This window comes from Anarhichas minor, unplaced genomic scaffold (genome assembly GCF_050575085.1).
Source record: "Anarhichas minor isolate MPS153535 unplaced genomic scaffold, ASM5057508v1 ptg000020l, whole genome shotgun sequence".
NCBI classification, from domain to species: Eukaryota; Metazoa; Chordata; class Actinopteri; order Perciformes; family Anarhichadidae; genus Anarhichas; species Anarhichas minor.
In genome coordinates, this window is record NW_027466466.1 from 1,454,265 (window position 1) to 1,474,631 (window position 20,367).

The window sequence follows — 20,367 nt, forward strand, 5'->3', positions numbered from 1 at the left end:
AGGATGCAGACCAAAATCATGTTAATTTTGAGTGTGCTGGTGGTCGACACGATTGTCCCACAATGCAGTGCACACAGGAAACGGAGGAGCTGCTAACAGCTGGAAAACAAATTGTTGACGAGTCTCTCTCTCTCCAAGAATTAGATTATATTTCAGAGAGTTTAGTGAGTGACAGTGTGGTCTCCATGGTAACCCTGACAGCTAGACGGAGTAACAGGGTTGGGCGGGGCTTAGCTAGTTCTAAAGTTGCAGCTTGTGTCATTTCATGTTGGTATAAAACAGTTTTGTATGTTTGTTCATTCATATTGGCTAAAACAGTATACTAAAGATATCAGTACACAGTACACAGTGTAAACAGTTAGCGTGGAGTCTGTAGCACTAGTGCTTGCAGAGTATCCACCATGTTTTCCAGGTGTTGGAAGTGTTTCTTGTCAGCTTGATTCCGTTACTGATCTTGATGTACGACCATTTTTAAAAACCTGATGAAGTTAAATCAGCTTATACTCATTTGTCACATCAATGCACAACATTAATAAACAGGAATCCTATAACATGGTGATTAAAGAATTGATAAGATAAGATCATAATAATCCTTTATTAGTCCCACAGCGGGGACATTTTCAAATGTTGTATCCCAGATATGTAATGAGCTGGACATTTTACTGTGTGAAATTCAACCACTGACACTGTTTCTAAATGACCTCGGACATTCTGTGTCTTTTGACGGCAATGTCCTGTCGCTCATCATTCGACATACGACAATAACTATAGATGAGCTAATATTGGCTGATGTCTCTACTCAGCGCATCATTATTCTAACCCTGTAGGAGCATCTACAGGCCAGGGCCAAGGAAGCCTGAGCACCACCACAGACATGGGCCTCATATTGTGTGTTCTGCCTGCTGTTAGCGACTAACGTGATAGAACTTTAATCTAAACGTTTTCTATCCATAATGCATCTTGGGAGACGTAGTTAACTTTTGCCCGAAATGTACACAGGCTTGTACCTTCGACTTTTTAGCAGAGAACCAGATGTTTTTTTACCGTAGTTATTCACATTTTTGACTGATTACTTGTGTAAAGAGATTATGAATGTATTTGGAGAACCCAGAAGCACATTGCATACACCAGCATAAAATACTCGAGGGCAGATAGTATCTCTGTTTTGAGCTGCTCACCTTTAAACTCAAAACCAAACCATGTTTAGCAATTTTAGCTAAATATTAATGCTTATTATAACATTGAGCCAAACTTGCGTGCCCTTTCTTAACTAACCCAACCACCATAACAACTTGCATCATCAGTTCCGACAGCTACATGGGTTAGGACCACGGATCTCATCGTTATGAGATTCCAATCTCAGATCAACAACTCTTCATTTTGAGACCAGTACGAAGTCAGAGTTATGTGGTCACTTTTTTTTTCCCTTCACCTTTGCTGAATGCAATTTGTATCCGTAGCAGAATTGGACTTCATTGGACAAAACGCATTGTAGCTTCAAAGCTACTAAAGGTTACTGCTCTTGGTTAGCATTCAACAATTACTGTGAAAATCCTAACTTGTACAATGTACACCTACATTAAAAATAGCTGATCATTGAATTAATCCACTCGGCTAGCTAGCTGTATGTAGTCTAGTTATCACATTCGGAACAATATGGTGTTTTACTATCCTGTTACAGAGTCTTTCCACTTGAGCTCACGTTAAAACAACTGAAGGTTTTTCTTTTCCAGTGCACTGATTCAAGCTCTGGTCCTTTTGTCCTGCAGGAATATTTCACAAAAAGATCCTTGAATACCAAGAGAAGGAGAAGGAGAAGAAGAAAAAGACAAAGAAACACTAGCTCTCAGCGTGGGACCCTGGGTGTATATAGGGGATTCATAGGAAACCATGTGAATGTTGCACTGTGTGTTTGATGTCCTATGTTAGTTTTGGTTTTAAACAAGTGTGTACCAATGTGTGAATTACTGTATGGCTATGTTGCTGCTACTCTGTGAAACACTGGCAGAATGTGTTGGTTGTCAGCAGGGAAATCATTTCACATAAAGATTAGTTTTTTTTAAGCATACACCTCCAGTCTCTGATTTCTTTAGGCAGCCGGGCCCCAACGGCTGGACATCTTTTGTGTCTTACTAACAAATAACTAAGTCCTCTGCTGCAAGACTCATCCTACAGTTTGAGGAGCGACCTCCTCTGCCTCTATGGATATTGTCACTTAGATGATCAGAATCAGCTTTAACGGCCAAGTAAGTGTGTAAGTGTTTATTTTGTTGCTCTCAATGTACACATGCAGACATGCGGCATTAAAAAAGGAACAACTAGATAGGTGCACTTAATAGAAGACAAATCTCTGTCTGCAGCGACCACTGCTGTATTTTGTGATTGAATTAATACAACCTACAATTGGCTATCCCCCCCCACCCCCACACCCCACCCTCTAGACACCAAGAGTATCTGGCTTCTTTTTATTTCACTCGGGCCCCTCTCCTTGTGTCTCTTCCTCGCTTCTCTGTTCGCATGTCCTATGGGTAGGACAAGGACGCAAAGAGAGGATGCGAGGAAAGAAAATGGAGGATGTACAAACTGGGAAATGAGACACGCCTGAGCACTGTGTTCCAAATTGCATACTTTTTCTATTTTACTTTTAGTAGTCTACATACTGCAGCTGCACCTCAAAATATGCACTGTTGCATGCAGTATGCACTAAATTGGGGACATACTACTTAATATTAAAATATAATATTGCACCTTGAACTTTGACCCCCTTGCTCGTATATTTGCTGCACAGGATTGTGGGTCAGAATAGACAGAAAAGCATGCTGCTTTTTTTTTGTTGGTATACTGTATTTAACATATTTGAATTAGGAAAAGCACAACACACTGTTCCGCCTAGTCTCACCCTACTGAGCTGTGATTGGCTAGTGGCAAGTACTACTGTGCTGTGATAGGACGGCGTCAATGAGCTTTTCTATAATGAATCACTGAGTTGTTTAATTTTACTTATAGAGTGGTTTATTTTCATGCTTCATTGGTTACAGAAATTGAGTGCACATGGGAGAGGTTTGACACAGCCAGACATTTTATTCAGTTGAGACAACAACCCTACCTGTTTATAAGAATAGAGCTCGGTTTGACTTAAAATAAAGCTTTTCTGCCAGAAAGCCCTGAAGGACACTTCAGCTTGGCAAAGTGAGTCGAACAGTCGGATAAGTGCTATATGATAGTTGGTATAGACCACTCACAGCAGTAGTACTACCCAATCACAGCACAGTAGCGCGAGACAAGGTGAAACGCCTTTGGGGGAAATAAGGCGTGGTCTGAGAGGCGATGACGTCTGAACGAGACTGTCTGTGTTGCAACTGGACCGGCTAGTATTTATGTCGCAGGAGGCGTCCAAAGGTCCTAAACATGTTGTTAACTCATTGTAAATAGCAAGATAAGGAGTTGGTGAATTGACTGGGTTGCTAGCGGCTCCTGGCTCCACACGAGCAGCGGAAGAGACGCACGGGGAACCGGTTAGACTGGCGCAAAGGACCCGGGGACTTGAGTAGTGGTGGGACTGGTCAGGTGTGTGGAGTGTTTTGGCCGCGTGATTAAGTAAAACACCTGAGTGGGAATGTGAAATGTTTTCTTAGCAAAAGCCTTTAACTAGTTGTAAATGGATGCCATCACTTACTGTCTTCGTTCCCTAAAGAGGTTAAAACTGCCACAGAATGAAACCCTGTGGAAGGCCGGCTGAGGAGAGCCAGGTGTGCAGCGAAAGCAGCCCGCTGACACGCCCACTACCCCCCCATGGGACCGGATACACGGATGTGTCTCACTGAGGTGAACTGGATAAAGTCGGTTTTTAACATTACAGAATCCTGTTAACGGGCACCATTTGTGGCAATGACTGGGAAATTGCGATTCATTAGCTAGAACCTTAACAGCCTGTTTTAAATGTGCTTTTTATTTGGCACAAGGAAAATGTACAAAACAAGACCGGAGATTAGCACTAAAAAAGAATAAAGCACAATCGTGCACTGAAAATCAAGAGAATATTAAGTGTATATATATCTAATAATTAAACAATCAACGACAAAGAAGATAAATGATCAGGTCAACAGACGAGGAGCACAAAAGGTCAAAGTAAGATTTTGGAAATCTTTTGAATGGAAATAAAAGATCACATCAGAGCAAATATCTACTTTTTATTTTCTATGCACCAAGGTTTGTTTGGATGTGTGCAACATGGTTCAACTTGAAACTCACGCGACTCAACTTCTTTCGTTCCATGGCACAGACTGGTGCAGGTGGACTGATGCTTACAGGCTGTGTCTCAATTCAGGGTCTGCATCCTTCGGAGGACCCAGCCTTCGCGGTCTACGTGGGCCACGTCCTTTAAGGACCGCATAGGCCAGACCGTGCGGTCTACGAAATGAGACGGCCTACGCCACAGAGGACTTCCTGTTTGCGTAAACAGCTGTTCCCGCCCCGCCCCCCTCTTGCTGCTCCCTGTCCCTAAAATCCCTGCTCAGCAGGATTATAAATATATATACATATAAATACATTAAACTAAAACCTATTCAGTATATATACTGGAAAGGTTTTAGTTTAGTGTTTTAATCCGTTTTTTATCATATACTCAATAATTAATTCATAGATCTTTTTCATAATATTGTTTTTCTATATAATAATCAGTTAATTAAATCAGTTACTAATAACTAATTTTCAATCAGTTATAGTTCTGGTAATTAAATTAATTTATCAATAACTTTATTTCATTTCATTCACACATACATATATATTTACATGTACATATATATATATAGCAATCCTAAGGCAGGGGAAATCAATCAAGACAGTTAACATTAACAGCAGCAAAACAAATGTCAGCAAACGTGTTTATTAACTCTCAGTAACACATGTGCATATACTATATGAAAAGAGAAACATTTATCAATAATGTTCACACAGGGATGCAAACTTAGAAGATTGACACATTTTACACAGCAGAATATATTCACATATAAATCATTTACATGGATGTCTTATGTCAATTTAAATAAATAAAATAAAAAGGTGACAGTCACAACTGTCATCTCTGTGACAGCAACATGAACACATGAGAAGGATCTACTGGTTGTGTTATTAGTGAAGGCTTTGTACAGGATGAGAGCTCATGTAACTGTAACCTTAAGTACAGGATGGTCAAATGGAGATATTACAAATGGACTAATGTCTTAATTCAAAGCTACGGTTGCTAAATGTTTGTCCATTGTTCTCCCCTCAGCTCCTGGCTCTCTGTAACAAAACATGAACAGAATCAGCAAAATACTCAAATTCAGTTTATCCGTGTAGTTAATCTCAACGTTTGAAACGTTACCGGACTTAAAGTGATATTTCAGGTTCACAACCTGTCTACCTGAGCTCACGTTGGACCGTTTATGTACATGATATAAAGTATAAATCATCTGTAAAATCATCACAAACCCAGTAAGATATTATTCAACCTCTGAGGTTTGAAAGTGAAGTTATTAAAAGTTAATTTACAAGGCTTAACTACGGTCAGATGCAGGCAGCCGAGCTGCCGGTAATAGCGCACCGGCACGCAATGCATCTTGGGATATGCTGGGCCGCGAAGCATACATCAGATGTGTCCTCCAAATCTTCGACGAGAAGGCTGCATTGAAGGACTCTTCAACAGAAATGCGAAATGGGACAGCACTAGTCGCAGCGCTGTGACGCAACCGGTCTACGAATGCAGCCTCCGAAGGATGCAGACCCTGAATTGAGACACAGCTCCAGTCTGTGGGAACTATGGAGGAGACTTCATGAACATCCTGCAGTCCTCCACTTCCCTCTGTTGTGTTCTTCTTTGCGTTTTGTGGCAGAATGAAAAGCCAACTTTTAGCTGCATAGCGCCACCTACTGTACCGAATTATGTAGAACCGGATCTAGTGCTTTTGTCTGTAATACACTTTAGTGTCGGTAACTATAAGTTATACTACAGTGTTATTGCTGTATGTTTTTAACTTTAACTGTCAGTTGTGTTGTGAGTTGAAACGGGTGTTATTCTTTGTCCCACACTTACAGATCTGTGGCCCCGATGAGACGTCTTCTCTGTATGAAGATCTGAGGTATGTTTTTTTTTCTCATTACCAGCTGTGTTGTGTTTAATGTTCAATATTAAAAGCATACTCAACTTTTTAAATTCAGTTACCTTTTAAGCTTCTTATGAGCTTCTGATTCATGAAATGATAGCATATGTTCTGTAATAGACATCCAGACGTCGTTCCGTGTGATTTACACTTCCTGAGAATATCCTCGTCTCTGATGTCCACAACTTCAGAATACCTGAAGCTGAAATGATTTAGGAGCTCATTTGTCTTCTTTGTCGGTTCTCAGAGAAAATATGTGATGTGTTGGAGGAGCAGCAGACTGGAAGGACATCAAGGTGAGGAGAGGAATACACTACAGTCTGTACACAGCTGGAAATATATATATTATATTTGAATGATTGTAATGTGATTTATGTTTTGTGTGTCTTCGTCCTTCTGAAAACGTTGGAGGAGCAGCTGGAGAAGCACAGAGAGGCTCATCAGAAGCAGCTCAGCCTCCTCTGAGATGAGATTGATGCTGGACGAACTCAGAGTAAGGAAACAAAAGCAAAATATTCTCTTTTCACTGTTTTATTTATAGTTGAAGATTATTTGTATTATATTTGTCCAGCATTTGAGCCTTTTGTATTGCTGGTAGATGGTGAATAACAGAACCAGGGCCATTACATAGTCTGTGAAACCACTTGACTACCTGGACATGCATATTGAAACATAACTGGGATTGAGATTATGCTTTGGTTGAATGTTTGTTTTTAGATTCACATTTCTAAGCACATTTAATCTAACTATTGTGATGTCATGATTACATCATCAATAAGCGACCCAACATACCTCCCTGTGTTTTGTGTTTAGCCAGGCTTTATCTATGTTCCATGAAAACTGGTACAACAAGTCTGTTTTAAAAGTGGTGAACCAGGGTCTGTTATCGGAGCAGGAGAGACTTTATATGTTTCATAAGTGTTGCTGTAAATGTCTGTTTCCTGTTCATCCAGACGGCTGCATGAATAGAGAGACTTACCTGAGGAGACGAGAAGGGGAGTGCATGGAACAAACCTACAAGTAGTATTAGTTGTTGTTGTAGTTATTGTTGTTGTACTATTAGTATTACTAGCAGTTGTTGTTTTTGTTGTTGTTGTTGTTGTTGTTGTTGTTGTTGTTGTTGTTGTCATAGTAGCTATTGTAATAATGTTAGTAATTGTTTTAGGTGTAGTAGTCATAAAAAGTCAATCTATATTATGTCATTAAAATGCAATACAATTGTCATAGAAATAGCAAATTATGAATAGATAAAACATTCAAATGTCACAGTATAGTATGTAATAAAAGGAAGTTGTAAAAAATGTCATAGTATATTATGTCATAATATAGTATGCTATGACAAAATGATAATATAGTATGTTCAGTAGGAATAGTATGTAAAAATATATATTATGTCTTAAAAGAAATGTCTTAAAAGTCATGGTATGGTATGCCATACAAATATCATGTATATCATAAAGTCATAAAATATGTTATAGTATAGTATGTCATATAAGTTGAGTATTCATTCTATAGAAATGTCATCGTTTGGTATTCCAATAGAAATGCCATTGTATGATGTGTCATTAAAATGACATAGTATGCCATAAAAAAAGGTAATATAGTGAATCGTAAAAAATGTCATAGCTTAGTATGCCCTAAAATGCCAGAGAAATATCGTAGTAATGTAAGCCCCAAAAAATAATAGTATGCAAGGCATAGTAAGGTATGTCATAGAAATGTCATAATGTAGTATGTCATAAAAAAGTCTGATCGTGTCGTAATATATTATTCTATAGAACGTCATAACAATGTGATAGCATGTTATGTCATAAAAAGAAATAAAACATGTCATAGTATGTCATAAAAACATTTTGAACAATGTCCGAGTATATAATGCTATGAAACATAAACACGTCATAGGATAGTATGCCATAAAAAAATGATATTAAAAAATAAATCAGAATGCATGAAACCGAATATTAACAATTCTTATTGTGCACACTGCAACATAGCAAAGAAAAAATATTGCTTTCTTTTCAAAACAAATGTTCAAGATTGTTATATACAGTAAGCACTCTAAATAGTCATGAATTATAGTATGTCATACCATAGTGTGCCATAAAATAATGTAATAAAGTCATTGTGTATTATGCTGTGAACTTTAAATTCTTCTGGTGTCCTCTTCTCCCCAAGATGTTTCTGAACTCACCTCTTCTTGTTCTGTATGAAGACTGGAACGCTCCTCCTGTTGAGATCAGACTGTTTGCATTTTATTCTATCATAGGTTTTAGTTAAGTGCTATATAAATGAAATTCATAATTGTTATTATTGCTGTAATAACCTTTGACGTCAGGAAACTCTTCGTCCCAGCTGAAGAATCATCTCTGCTGACTGCACCCTGGCCTGGCCCATAAGATATGTAATAAAATGAATCTTTCTCCCTGTCTTATTCTTGCTAAATGCAGCACTTGACGCAATTTATTTTTTATAACTTTTATTGAATCAACACTGGATCACAGCAGGAATAATTACAGAAATGAAAGGAACTGGTGTATGCAACAAGGATAACTTTGAGTCAAGAGTGCAGCTGAAAACCAGACTTGTACAAGAGTCTGCAGCGACACAACAGTTGGATGAACGTTCTCTTCCCCTTTCCTGTCTAAAAAAGTCAAATACACACACGGAGGAGTCAACTACAAGTCCCAGAGAAGATTGCTGCAAGAAACAACCAATCCACTGTTAGGTGGCCACTTTATGCTTTTCTCGACATACTATTTTATTATTGTTTGACATAGCCACTCTCTATTGTAGAAATCAACATTTAGACACAACAGAAAACGTTTAGCCATTATTAAATAAGCATAACATAACAGGCAGGACTCTGATCTCAGTTGGATGATGCATTCAACATCGTAGAGGAATAAGATAACGTTAGCTGTAGTGGAAAATAAAATAAAAGACAACAGATCGAAAGGATAGGTAATAAAATCAAATTACTTTAAAAAGAGTTCCTGATCCTAATATGTCCCGTTTGTAATTCGTAGATGTACTTCCTAAATTGAACCCTGGCCACTAGGCGTCATGCTAGTTCAAACTGATTTGGTGACGCAACCCTCAGCGAAGGAGAGGAAGAGAGGACGAGGACGGCAGATACCGCACCTTCAACCAAGGTAAGTGAACAAAGACCAACTATCAAAATACGAAATGAAAGGAATAGAAGACAGTATGTTGAACTTTTTCTTTAGTTATTTATCTTACTAAATGGATTGTGGACGTGCTATGTGCTACGATGTTACATTTGAAAACAAAGGACTCGATCTATTTTAGTAGATAAGTAGCTAACGTTTACTAGCTAACTTTCCCTTAGCCATTGGCTTTGGGTAACTTCAAGTTGTCAAGCTCGTGTTAATGGAAATAGAGATTTTCTAGTTGTAGCTTTCAAAATAAAACTCAGACTAACGAATATGGAGTGAAACAGTAAATCCTATAAACGTGAGCTTTATTTTGAAGGAAATATCCGGTGTTATTAATGCACTATCCGGGTGACTTGACGGAGAAAGGAACTTTAATAGCTAACTAGCTAGCTAACTAATGGTAGCAGGTTAAAGCATTTGTTTGCTATCGGTTAAAGGAAACTACGCGAACTTTACAATTGCCAAATATAATTGAACCAGGGTTACGTCAAAGTACGTTAAGTTTTGAATTGCATTGCTCTCTATTTATAATGGTTTACTCTTAAGGTAGCTTTGTAAATGCACGTATGGCTACGTTGCAACCGAAACTAACAACTTTGGTAGCTAACGTTAGCTGCACGTTGTTGACACTGGACAGATCAGTCTGTTTTAGTCAAGAGCGGAATAAAACTAAGGTTATGTGATGTTATGGAGGTTATGTCTTGTTCGTTTTTGATGCTGGACAACACGATGAGCACTCGATTTAAGTCTGTAACATTACACGTAGCTAACGTTAACGCTTAATACATTTGATATTTTCATCAGTAAGTACGTACTTTCCAGTTCTACATTTTTGCCTAAGTGTTAGCTAACACTTCAGTTCTTTTGGCGTATAACTAGACAGCATTTCTAATAAAAACAGAAACTTTTACAATGTATATTGCCTTCATTCCCAGAATGTTTTAGACCAATACAAACTGGTTGTGAGCTCCTTTGAGCCTTATTGTATCATACAAACACATGCTAACGTCAATGCTAACTATGGCTGAAGTATTTTGTAAGGAGAGTTCAACATTGCCCTGAAAATATAAATGCCTCTTGAAGTGTAATTCATTTAATGATCTGTAATTTAGGCTAGCTGGCCAATAACACCACCACATATTGCTCAAGTAAAAATGTGTTTCAACGTGTCATGTAGTTATTCCACATGTCATGTCTGAATAAGCATAGTTAGATATGCATACTGCATACAGAAACAGATTTTCAGCAGTCTTGGTCGGTCAAATAGCTGTAACTGATTTACAACTGTGTTGGCGCCATATTTCATGTCAAATGAACTGCACATGCTGCAGGTGTGAATGCACCTAGTGTGCAATCAGCATTTTCTTGTTATTTGACCATTGTCAGTCCACCATTGCAAAACTTACAGTGTACAAATTAGTGATAGTATACATTTATCTGAAGTATTTTGTTTTATGATTATGTTGTTTAAATCTGCATTAAGTCTTTTTAGGGCCCAACTTGCCTCAAAACCCTCTCTGCCTCACAGAGGGACTCCACCATGTTTGCTTGCACAAATCAGATTTCTTCATCATTTCTTCATAACTGCACAATGTCATCAACACGGCTCTGCTCAGCCAGCAGAGCCAGCTGCTTTCCTTCCTCTTTTTCTGGGCCAACAGTCATCTCATTTCATAGCTGAGTTTTTTTTTTTTTAGAGCTCAACTCATCGTCGTATAATCTAGCCTCGCTGCTTCGTTAAGCCTCCCATGATCCCAGCCCACCTCTTACTCCTCCGTGGTGCAGTGTTTGTCTTGTTGGCTATGTGGCACCGTTCTGCGTGTGTTTCTAGCAGCGTGGACTGACGATGCATTGTGCCTCTACATCGTCTGTGTGTCTTTCCAGGTAAAGCATGGCGATGACAGGCCCGAGCTCGTGCTCCTCCATGAGTAACCACACCAAGGAGCGGGTCACTATGGCCAAAGTGACCCTGGAGAACTTCTACAGTAACCTCATCGCCCAGCACGAGGAGAGAGAGATGAGGTAACGTCCACATGTCATTTTTCGGGGGCTGCACAATGATCTTTTGCAAACACTTTGCGATGCACACAGATGTTTTGGTGCCGCAATCTTGTAATTCCAGACTAAACCATTCTGACCATTTGATTCACAGTGAAACGCAAACATGATTCAGCCAGTGGTTTATACACAAATCATTTCTTTGTTTGTATTTCATCCGAGCATGTGGTTTATGTCAGAATTTAGTTGAAGCAACACCACTTCCTGTTGTGATAAGTTTCATCAGAGTGTACTCCTCACTGTCTGGGTTGGTTTAGTATGGAGGCTGGGCGATTCTTTTATTATTCATTCTTTTTTTTTTTAGATACAGATTTTAATCGCCCCATTATAAAGATAGTAAACAAAATCCATTGTTCAGTATATGTGGGTTTGAGGGTCAGGAGAGCACAAACGATAACATTAAAGAGCGGCTAATCAGCAGAAATTCAAAGTCCAAACCCCCGGCTGTTAACACCGGCTTCTGTTCTACGTTTGTTGTCTCTAAGCTCAGATAAAGATGCATTGGGATGCAATCAAATAGTTCCAGATCCTTTTTGAGTATAGTGAGTCTCGGGACTTACATTTTTCATTTTGATGGACATGTAGCTGATATCTTTGAGTGCATGTTGTAAACATAGTTTTGTAGTTTTTCTTGATATTGTTTGTGCCTCCTTGCCAACGTAATGGATATGATGGGATGTGCAGTGCATACACTACGCTGTGGCTAGAAAACAATGTTAATGGTCAGATTGTCTCTTCAGGCAGCAGAAGCTGGAGAAGGTGATGGATCAGGAGGGCTTGGCTGATGAAGAGGTGAGTTACAGGCGCACATGTGCCGTGTTTTGCCAGCATGCTCTGCGGCGGTATGGGAGAATTCACTCAAAGTTGTTCTCGGTCCCTGTCTTAGTGTTGGGATGATTTTTAGATCTCCTGGAACACTATGAAGGGCTTGTTGTTTATTTCCTTTGAGTGTACATTAAGCATTTCTCTATGCTGTATAACTGTGCATTTCCGTTATTGTTTAAAAATATCCAGATGTTAAGTAGCACGTGTGCATCCCACTTAATGCTGTATTTAAAAAGTGACGTCTGTGCTCTTCAGAAACGTATCCGCCGTTCTCAGCATGCGAGGAAAGAGACCGAGTTCTTGCGTCTGAAGCGGACTCGACTGGGTCTGGAGGACTTCGAGTCCCTGAAGGTGATTGGCCGAGGAGCTTTTGGAGAGGTAAAAGTCTTTTGCATACATACACACCATCAAAAACTCACGGGTCACAAAGAGGAGAACATACTATATCCACATATGAAAGTGTGGCTTACCCAGAACGCGCTCTCACAATAAGTAAGCACCACAGTGTCAGTGTTGTTCTTCATGGTTTTCAGAGTATCCAGTAGATCAGTGTGACTGTCGGTCTGTACGGAGTTAGTGTTCTATATCTGAGCATACCGACACCATTAATACTCTGAGCTAATCAGTAAATATGAAGTCACAACAGCCTCACAGTTTCTACCCGATGGTTGAGATAAATGAACATTGTTGTGTCTGCCTCCAGGTTCGTCTGGTGCAGAAGAAAGACACCGGCCACGTCTATGCCATGAAGATCCTCCGCAAAGCTGACATGCTGGAGAAGGAACAGGTGAGGCGGAGACATGCTCACACACACAGGAACCCTGCTGGCGCATCAGTTGGACATCTTTAAACCCTTGTGTGTGTGTGTGTGTGTGTTAGGTTGGTCATATCCGGGCAGAGCGGGACATTCTGGTAGAGGCCGACAGCCTGTGGGTGGTCAAAATGTTCTACAGCTTCCAGGATAAGATGAACCTCTACCTCATCATGGAGTTCCTGCCTGGAGGTATGACCCCCCCCCCCCCCCTTAACTCTACAACACAATACTGTGTGGAGAGCAGAACCTCTGGAGTGTGACCGTGGTCTGTGCTGTGTTGGTGCAGGAGACATGATGACCCTGCTGATGAAGAAGGACACTCTGACGGAGGAGGCCACTCAGTTCTACATCGCTGAGACGGTGCTGGCCATCGACTCCATCCACCAGCTGGGCTTCATTCACAGAGACATCAAACCAGACAACCTGCTGCTGGACTCCAGGGTGACTTTTGGGGCTACTTGATGAAAATGATTTTGAATTCTTGTGTCATGTCCCACATTATCCACACGGAGCTCCCGCTGTGCTCCCTGTTATGAATACAAAGTTTGATGAATACTCTGTGTGGTAAAACGTCCCCTGTGATTCCTCCTCTTCCCCTCTGCAGTCTGCATATGTGCTCTTACTGATGCACACTGTGCCCAGCTGGAGACCGACGCTTCCAGCACTTAAACTCTGAACTTGAGTGTGTTTTGTGTGTTTCAGGGTCACGTGAAGCTGTCTGACTTTGGTCTGTGCACGGGGCTGAAGAGGGCTCACCGCACCGAGTTCTACAAGAACCTGAACCACAGCCTGCCCAGTGACCTCAGTAAGCAAAGTCAGGCAACCCTTTTCATTTCTTCCAAATCTTACCTTGCATTTGTCTGTGTTTTATGATGCCGATCTGTTATTTGTACGCATCCATACATTACTGAAGAGTTTATTGTCTGTAAGATGCAGCCCGTGTTAGAGATGTAGGTGTTAATGCATCAGTAGGGTCACAGCTCGCTTTTAATACTAAGCTTCTTTTCTCCATCAGCCTTCCAGAACATGAACTCCAAGAGGAAAGCAGAGACCTGGAAGAGGAACAGGAGGCAGCTGGTAGGTCTGAACAGATGAGATGAATGAATACAGCTCAGTTTAAAATCAGATGGTCGCAGGCTTTACTCTCACCAGAGGCCCAAACGTTGTGTCCCAAAAGAAACTAAGCAAGAACCCAGCTAACTATTAGGCAGTGTAACACCGGTCTGTAGCACAAGCATGGCATCACCTGACTGGAATCCAGGTTTACAGTATTTGATTCTTGTACAGCTCATTGTGTTCGGATAAGCTTTAACGTTTCTGAAGGTCAGCGTCTTTTGTTAAAAGGGAAAATGTATAGTTTGGTATTGTACCAAAGCTTATCGTATTATTGTAAATATCCAGCCCCACAAATGATTCACTTTATTAACACAACACTTCCACAGTGTGGAATCGTCTCATTGTGTTTCTAGATAACGGTGAAAGTAGCTCTGTCTTTAAGAAGGGTTGGTACTAATCTCAATCTAATGTCATGTCTGATTATTGAATGTGAATCATTTTGAATCTTTTAATAAATATAAATAATAAGTCAGTTGAGATCCAACACATTGTATTGGCTCAGCATGCAGAACCAGTGCAGTACCTCTACTATTACACTTTATGTCATTGATTCAAACCCAGAATGCTTTGATGCAGAACGATCATGTAAAGTAAGAATGCATCTAGAAGTTGGGAGATCACGACAGCTGTTAATGACTCAGATAGTTTCTCTGTTTCTGGGTCCTGATCCAGTGAGCACCTTGCACTGGATGAGCGGGGAGCCATCTTTGAACTCGGGTTCCAGTTCTCCTGAAGCCAGGCACAGCTGTCTTTAAATTCAGATTCAAATGTCGCTGAATCCCGATTGGTGCACAGAATCACACAACATAACCTTTTCCCAACTGAGTCCCGCCCACATCACTCCGGTGAAAAAGAGCACAGAGAGAAACTCAGTCCAGAGACGTCTCATGTGAAATATCCAGAAAATGTTCATGTAAGAGCTCACTGCTCAACGTAAGAAGCCTTTTTAATTGGCTTTTTGTTGCCTCCTCCTCCTCCTCCTCCTCCTCCTCCTCCTCCTGCTTTTCCTCCTCCTCCTGCTCCTCCTCCTCCTCAGGCTTTCTCCACAGTAGGAACCCCCGACTACATCGCTCCAGAGGTCTTCATGCAGAACGGATACAACAAGCTCTGCGATTGGTGGAGCCTGGGTGTCATCATGTACGAGATGCTGATCGGTAAATGACTCCACGATGAGCACTATCCATCCTTTGTACCTCCGGGGGGTTTAGACCAGACCAGACTAGGCCTGATGTGGTTTAAAGGACGGTTGGTCTCTCTGCTGTCCTCAGGTTACCCTCCGTTCTGCTCAGAGACGCCTCAGGAGACCTACAGGAAAGTGATGAACTGGCGAGAGACGCTGACCTTTCCCCCAGAAGTGCCTATATCGGAGAAGGCCAAAGACCTGATCCTCAGGCAGGAACACCTCTTTTCTCTCTTTCATCACTTTCAACTTAACATTTCATTTCGAACGTGCTAAAGTTCCCTAAGAGCAGCTGCACCTAAGTGGTTTGTGTTGAGTGGATTATGAATGTGTGTGTTGTGAGCAGGTTCTGCTGTGAGGAGGAGCACAGGGTCGGGGCCGCAGGTGTGGAGGAGATCAAGTCCAACCTTTTCTTTGAAGGGGTGGACTACGACCATATCAGGTGTGGGCCGTCACCTCATGTTCATGTCATTACACACTTCTAGACCTTCGTCTTCTCTGGCTTTGTGCCTCAGACATTCTAAACCCGTCGTACTGGATCGTCTGTTTTGTGTCTCTGTGAGTACGTCGAGTGTATTTAAAATACAAGTGATGACAGATCGGCTTGTACCGGGCAGCTTCATCCATAAAACCAGTCGATACAAGAGTGACGTATGTTACCACAGCAACAGTCCGTCTCATGTTGTGAAATGAGATCTCACCTTTCCTCCCCTTCACTGTCCCGCCCACAGAGAGAGACCCGCTGCCATTCCCATCGAGATCAAAAGCATCGACGACACCTCAAACTTCGACGAATTCCCTGATTCAGATATCCTCACTCCAACAGGTACGCTTAGCTTCTCTGTGACACGAGGCACGGTTTCTACCTCTGATGTGTGACGTACTTTAAAAAATACATAACAAACTCTCCTCTTCCTCCAGCCGCCCCGGTGTCCAACCAGACCGAGGTGGACCTGAAGAACAAGGACTGGGTCTTCATCAACTACACCTACAAACGCTTCGAAGGCCTGACCGCTCGAGGAGCTATACCGTCCTACATGAAGTCAGGGAAGAGATGAGCGCCTCCTCGCAGGCTTCTAACCAACACCGCCAAACCTGAAGAGAGTCGTCCGAACCCCCGCTGTCCTCAGAGCCTCAGCCGAGAGGAGAACTCTGTGTTCTCTGAGGATCCTCCTTCATACAGGGCTCGGTGAATAATAAAAGGGGCTCAGTTTCAACTGCTGCCTTCATTTCTGCAGGTCTTCACTTTCCTCTGATGCTTTCGAAGGGTACCTTTCTACTTCCTGCTCACACATGAAGACTGGACTGGGATTGAAGTGGTTGGGATTCTCTCTCCACTTGCCTTTTTTATCCACCGTGCAGTGGCACGTGCAGTGGCACGTCTTTACATCCCGATACCAGCACCATCACATTCCCTCTCCATAACCCAGCACCGCTCTGTCGGACCTGGACCTCCACTCGCCCTCTGTCATGTGGACTCGTCACCTCAAACATGGTCACTTGAAGTGAATCAGGGATTCTGTCCAAATGTTTCTCACTATGAGTCTTCTCTGAAGTTGCTGCTGGCTTCTGACCGTAACCAAAGACTGTGAGCTGAGTGGTGTTTCTGCTTGATCTGTCACTGCTTGTTACTTAGAATTGTATTTTCTTAGGTCCATAATCTCCTTTTAAAAAGAGAACGTATGAGTGATGCATTTTGTGGAGCAAACACAAGAGTCTCGTTACATTTTTCACAATGACCCCCTGAAGTTGTGCACCTTATGTGACGTTTGAGCCAGCTCCATCCAGCTCGTTCCTCACTGTGTTTGGGATGGGCTGGTTTGTATTGGACTGGATGTGTCCAGTCACCATTTTACAGTTTTAATGAACACGATGCAAACTCAGATTATTTTTTTAGTGTCCTCATGGAGGAGAAGTCTGGATCATCATGAGAGCTGATGCAGCTCTCGTAGTGTTGAGCAGCTGTTCAGAGAGAGTGGTGAATGAACCCAAGCGGCCACAGTGTGAACACATTCAGTGGACTACTTTTTAAATAGAGGCCTCAACATCTTCCAGTGAACACAATATCCAACATGCTGTCATTTAAAATGAATGTAAATGAAGTCTTACAGAGAAAAGTAGGTTTTTTTTTTTGCCACAATAATTCCAAAATGCTGTTTGTGTGAATGTTTCTTTTTCTCTTTTTTTAATGTTTGTGTCTGAGCACAGGACGTAGAGTTATGGAAGTCCATTTCCCCAGAAACAAATAAGTTTCAACCACAATTATGAGATAAAATTGACTTTCATAATTTTTACTTTAATAATATTGACATTTTAGATTTAGTCAAAACTGTCTCTTATTTGGTTTTTCTGTTTGTATGGAAGTCAATCTGAAAATATTGGATTTCATTATAATCATGACTCAGTGAATAACTTTGACTTCAATTGAAGTCAAACTGTATGTATGATGTCACATTATTGACATCTGGTCTAATGTAACATACATTTGGAGTTGGCTGATGTCAAAGCTTTCTCTTTGCTTGTCAAAATTACGACAAAACCCATATTTTGAGATTGTCCCGTTCAAAATCTGATATACTATCAGACAGTTTGGACTTTAAGAGATCACTTTAAAACCTCCTTGTGTTTTGTTAGTAACTAAAGATGTGACTTTATCATTGCGTCATGTTTTCCATCTGCCAGCCTTCAGTGATGCAGAGCGTAGTGTAGATGAAGCTCAGCACAGTGTAACGTGTTAGAGAAGCTGTTCTACGGCAGGTCACTGTTTTATCTGTTAGAGCGCTGCATGGATTCTTCTTCTTGTTTTTTACCAAACTGCAGATGGGTCCGCTTAAAGCAATAGAGCACATGGAATGACTTATTTTATTGATGATGCCACTCGGTGTGTGTGAGTGACGGTGTGTGTGAGGATGCTCGGTAAAGAAACAATGCATTGTGGGTTGCTTGGAGATGCGTCTGTTGTTTTCTACGGTGGTGCTCTGACGTGTCATCGCATGTGAGACGAGTCACGGGGGCGGGGTTTGTTCTGGGAAGGTGGGTGTACATTATTTAAACCACTGTTCTCTTTGTAGCGCGTGGCTGTTATATTGTTTTCTGCTATTTGACAATGAATTACTCTGCACTTACTGTGTTGCGTCGTCCTTCTCAACATCTGGATGAACAGCTGCGTGTAGCATGTGGCGGTGTGTTCCTGCTGGGTCACAGTGAGGACTTGAGCTGGACTCCCTAAAGCTGGACTTGAAGTCTTAAGTTTTGACCGCCTGTTAAATTCCTTTGACATGAAACAGAACGTGTCAGGTATACACATATTTAATATGTGCACGTCTTACTATTACGTCATCTTTTAAAGGACTTTTTAATGGTTGGGGTTCATAGACCTGAACAACATAATTAGCTTTACTGGTGTGAGTTGACTGCTTCGCATATTTGCTCAGAAATACATTTAATCATAACGAAGTGTCTCAACAGCAGCCTTTTATATATGAAGAGCCATTTAAAAGAAAGGAGTTCATCAGTATGCCTGATCAACATTAAAGTTAACGTTTAGTTATGACGCCACATCAATATTTAAATCATTTTATTCCATTCATAGAGGCAAATATAAATATGAATGAATATATATGAGAGCACTAATGAGAAGGCTGCTATTATGAAAACATCTGAGTTGAAATCATTTACCTACCAACCATCCACCAATCCTGTTCATTGGCAATAAACTAAGGTAATGAGCACTAGCCAATCAGAGGCAGAGGGCGGGTCTTTGTGTAGTGGGGGTGGGGAAAGAAAGGAATCAAACTGGCAACTATCAAACTGGCACACCTGCCTAAGGTGTCAACCCCTGGGCCAGAGATAGATGGTTTGAAAAGCAGATCTACAACCTCTAAATAAATCCTTATGGAGTCCTACTGACACGGGATTGATTTAATAATTCACAAGTTGTGCTGACCAGTACTGTTGGTGCTGTATGTAACATGAGCCATAAAGAGAAGAACTGTTGGCTGTAATAAAGAGACGTGGGGTCACAGTTTCTAAACCGTCACTTCCTAACATCAAAGGACGTAATTAAGGAAGTTATAGAAAAATTGTGTAAATGTCTAATTAATAATTTCTACAGTAATAAAGTGTCAGGTCAATATAGAATACTATTCTATAATGTTGTATATTGTAATCTGCACAGTAAAGCTGAATACATTATTATAGAGTTTTTACAGTCAACAGTCTGAAATGTAATTATTGATAATTAGTTATTAAACAGATCTCAGGGGTCAAACAGTCTATTGGAGGATCTGAAACAAAGTGTCATCCTTGTTCTTTACAATGGGCTGAAAAATAATCTTTTTTAAATCAACAATTTAGAAACCCGTTATATATGGAGTTTGAACACGAACACAGGATTAATGTGCTGAACGACCAATCACAACACAGTTCCATGAACACAAACCCTTCACTGGAGTCCAAATATGAGCATCACTCACTCATCAGTCACATGAGACAGCGTGGTGACAGACTTCATTCAGCAGGAACACACATGTAACTCTGATTTATGATGACGGAATGAAAACATCTAGATATTGATCTGAGAGCATTTCCACGTTGAAAACACGGTTAAAAGTGAACGTTTTTCCGCCGACTATTTGAAGACGTTGATTCAACGTTCACGTTTAGACCCGATTTCAACATGATTTCCAATATTGGCTTTCAACTGGTAAATGTGGATGTGGTTTCTTAGTAAATCATGATATATTATTATTAGCACAATGTAGAGGTCGGAAAATTGTAGTTTTGCAAATCCCGTTGAAATCTGGTTTTAGCGTGAAAGTTTAATTAACGTCTACAAATAGTCGGCTAAAAAACCTTCACTTTTGAACCAATTAGAACCTTTTTTTTTTTTTTAGCTCAACTGCAAAGCATGCTGGGAAGAATGATAACAAGCTCACAACCTTTCATTGTTCAGATTTCTGAAATGGTTCCAAAGCAAAAATAATTGTTCTCACTTTGTACTGAATAAAAACTAGACTTTTCTATATTTTGTATATATATATATTATATATTTTAAAG

General features: G+C 40.7%; 2 protein-coding genes across 5 annotated transcripts in view; both read left to right on the forward strand.

Annotated features, from left to right (window-relative positions):
• Nucleotides 1-2,068, forward strand: part of dennd2da (DENN/MADD domain containing 2Da) — a 28,508-nt gene extending 26,440 nt beyond the window's left edge. For both annotated transcript variants that reach the window (XM_076095511.1, XM_076095512.1), the window contains one exon: nucleotides 1,770-2,068. In XM_076095511.1, the coding sequence (XP_075951626.1) occupies nucleotides 1,770-1,843 (74 nt within the window). In that variant the 3' untranslated portion in view covers nucleotides 1,844-2,068. The remainder of the gene's footprint in view (nucleotides 1-1,769) is intronic.
• A 7,142-nt stretch (nucleotides 2,069-9,210) lies between these two features.
• Nucleotides 9,211-18,435, forward strand: LOC142954344 (serine/threonine-protein kinase 38). 3 transcript variants are annotated; one of them, XM_076095286.1, is made up of 14 exons: nucleotides 9,211-9,292; nucleotides 11,201-11,338; nucleotides 12,115-12,166; nucleotides 12,455-12,577; nucleotides 12,903-12,986; nucleotides 13,079-13,202; nucleotides 13,300-13,454; nucleotides 13,716-13,827; nucleotides 14,029-14,090; nucleotides 15,166-15,283; nucleotides 15,398-15,521; nucleotides 15,656-15,751; nucleotides 16,041-16,135; nucleotides 16,231-18,435. In XM_076095286.1, the coding sequence occupies exons 2-14, from the start codon at nucleotides 11,208-11,210 to the stop codon at nucleotides 16,365-16,367; spliced, it is 1,413 nt and encodes a 470-aa protein (XP_075951401.1). In that variant the 5' UTR covers nucleotides 9,211-9,292; nucleotides 11,201-11,207; the 3' UTR covers nucleotides 16,368-18,435. The 3 variants fall into 3 exon arrangements, with proteins under 3 accessions (XP_075951401.1, XP_075951403.1, XP_075951402.1); XM_076095288.1 differs by having other exon boundaries at nucleotides 13,716-13,818; XM_076095287.1 differs by lacking the exon at nucleotides 9,211-9,292 and adding an exon at nucleotides 9,667-9,808.
• The last annotated feature ends 1,932 nt before the right edge of the window (nucleotides 18,436-20,367 follow it).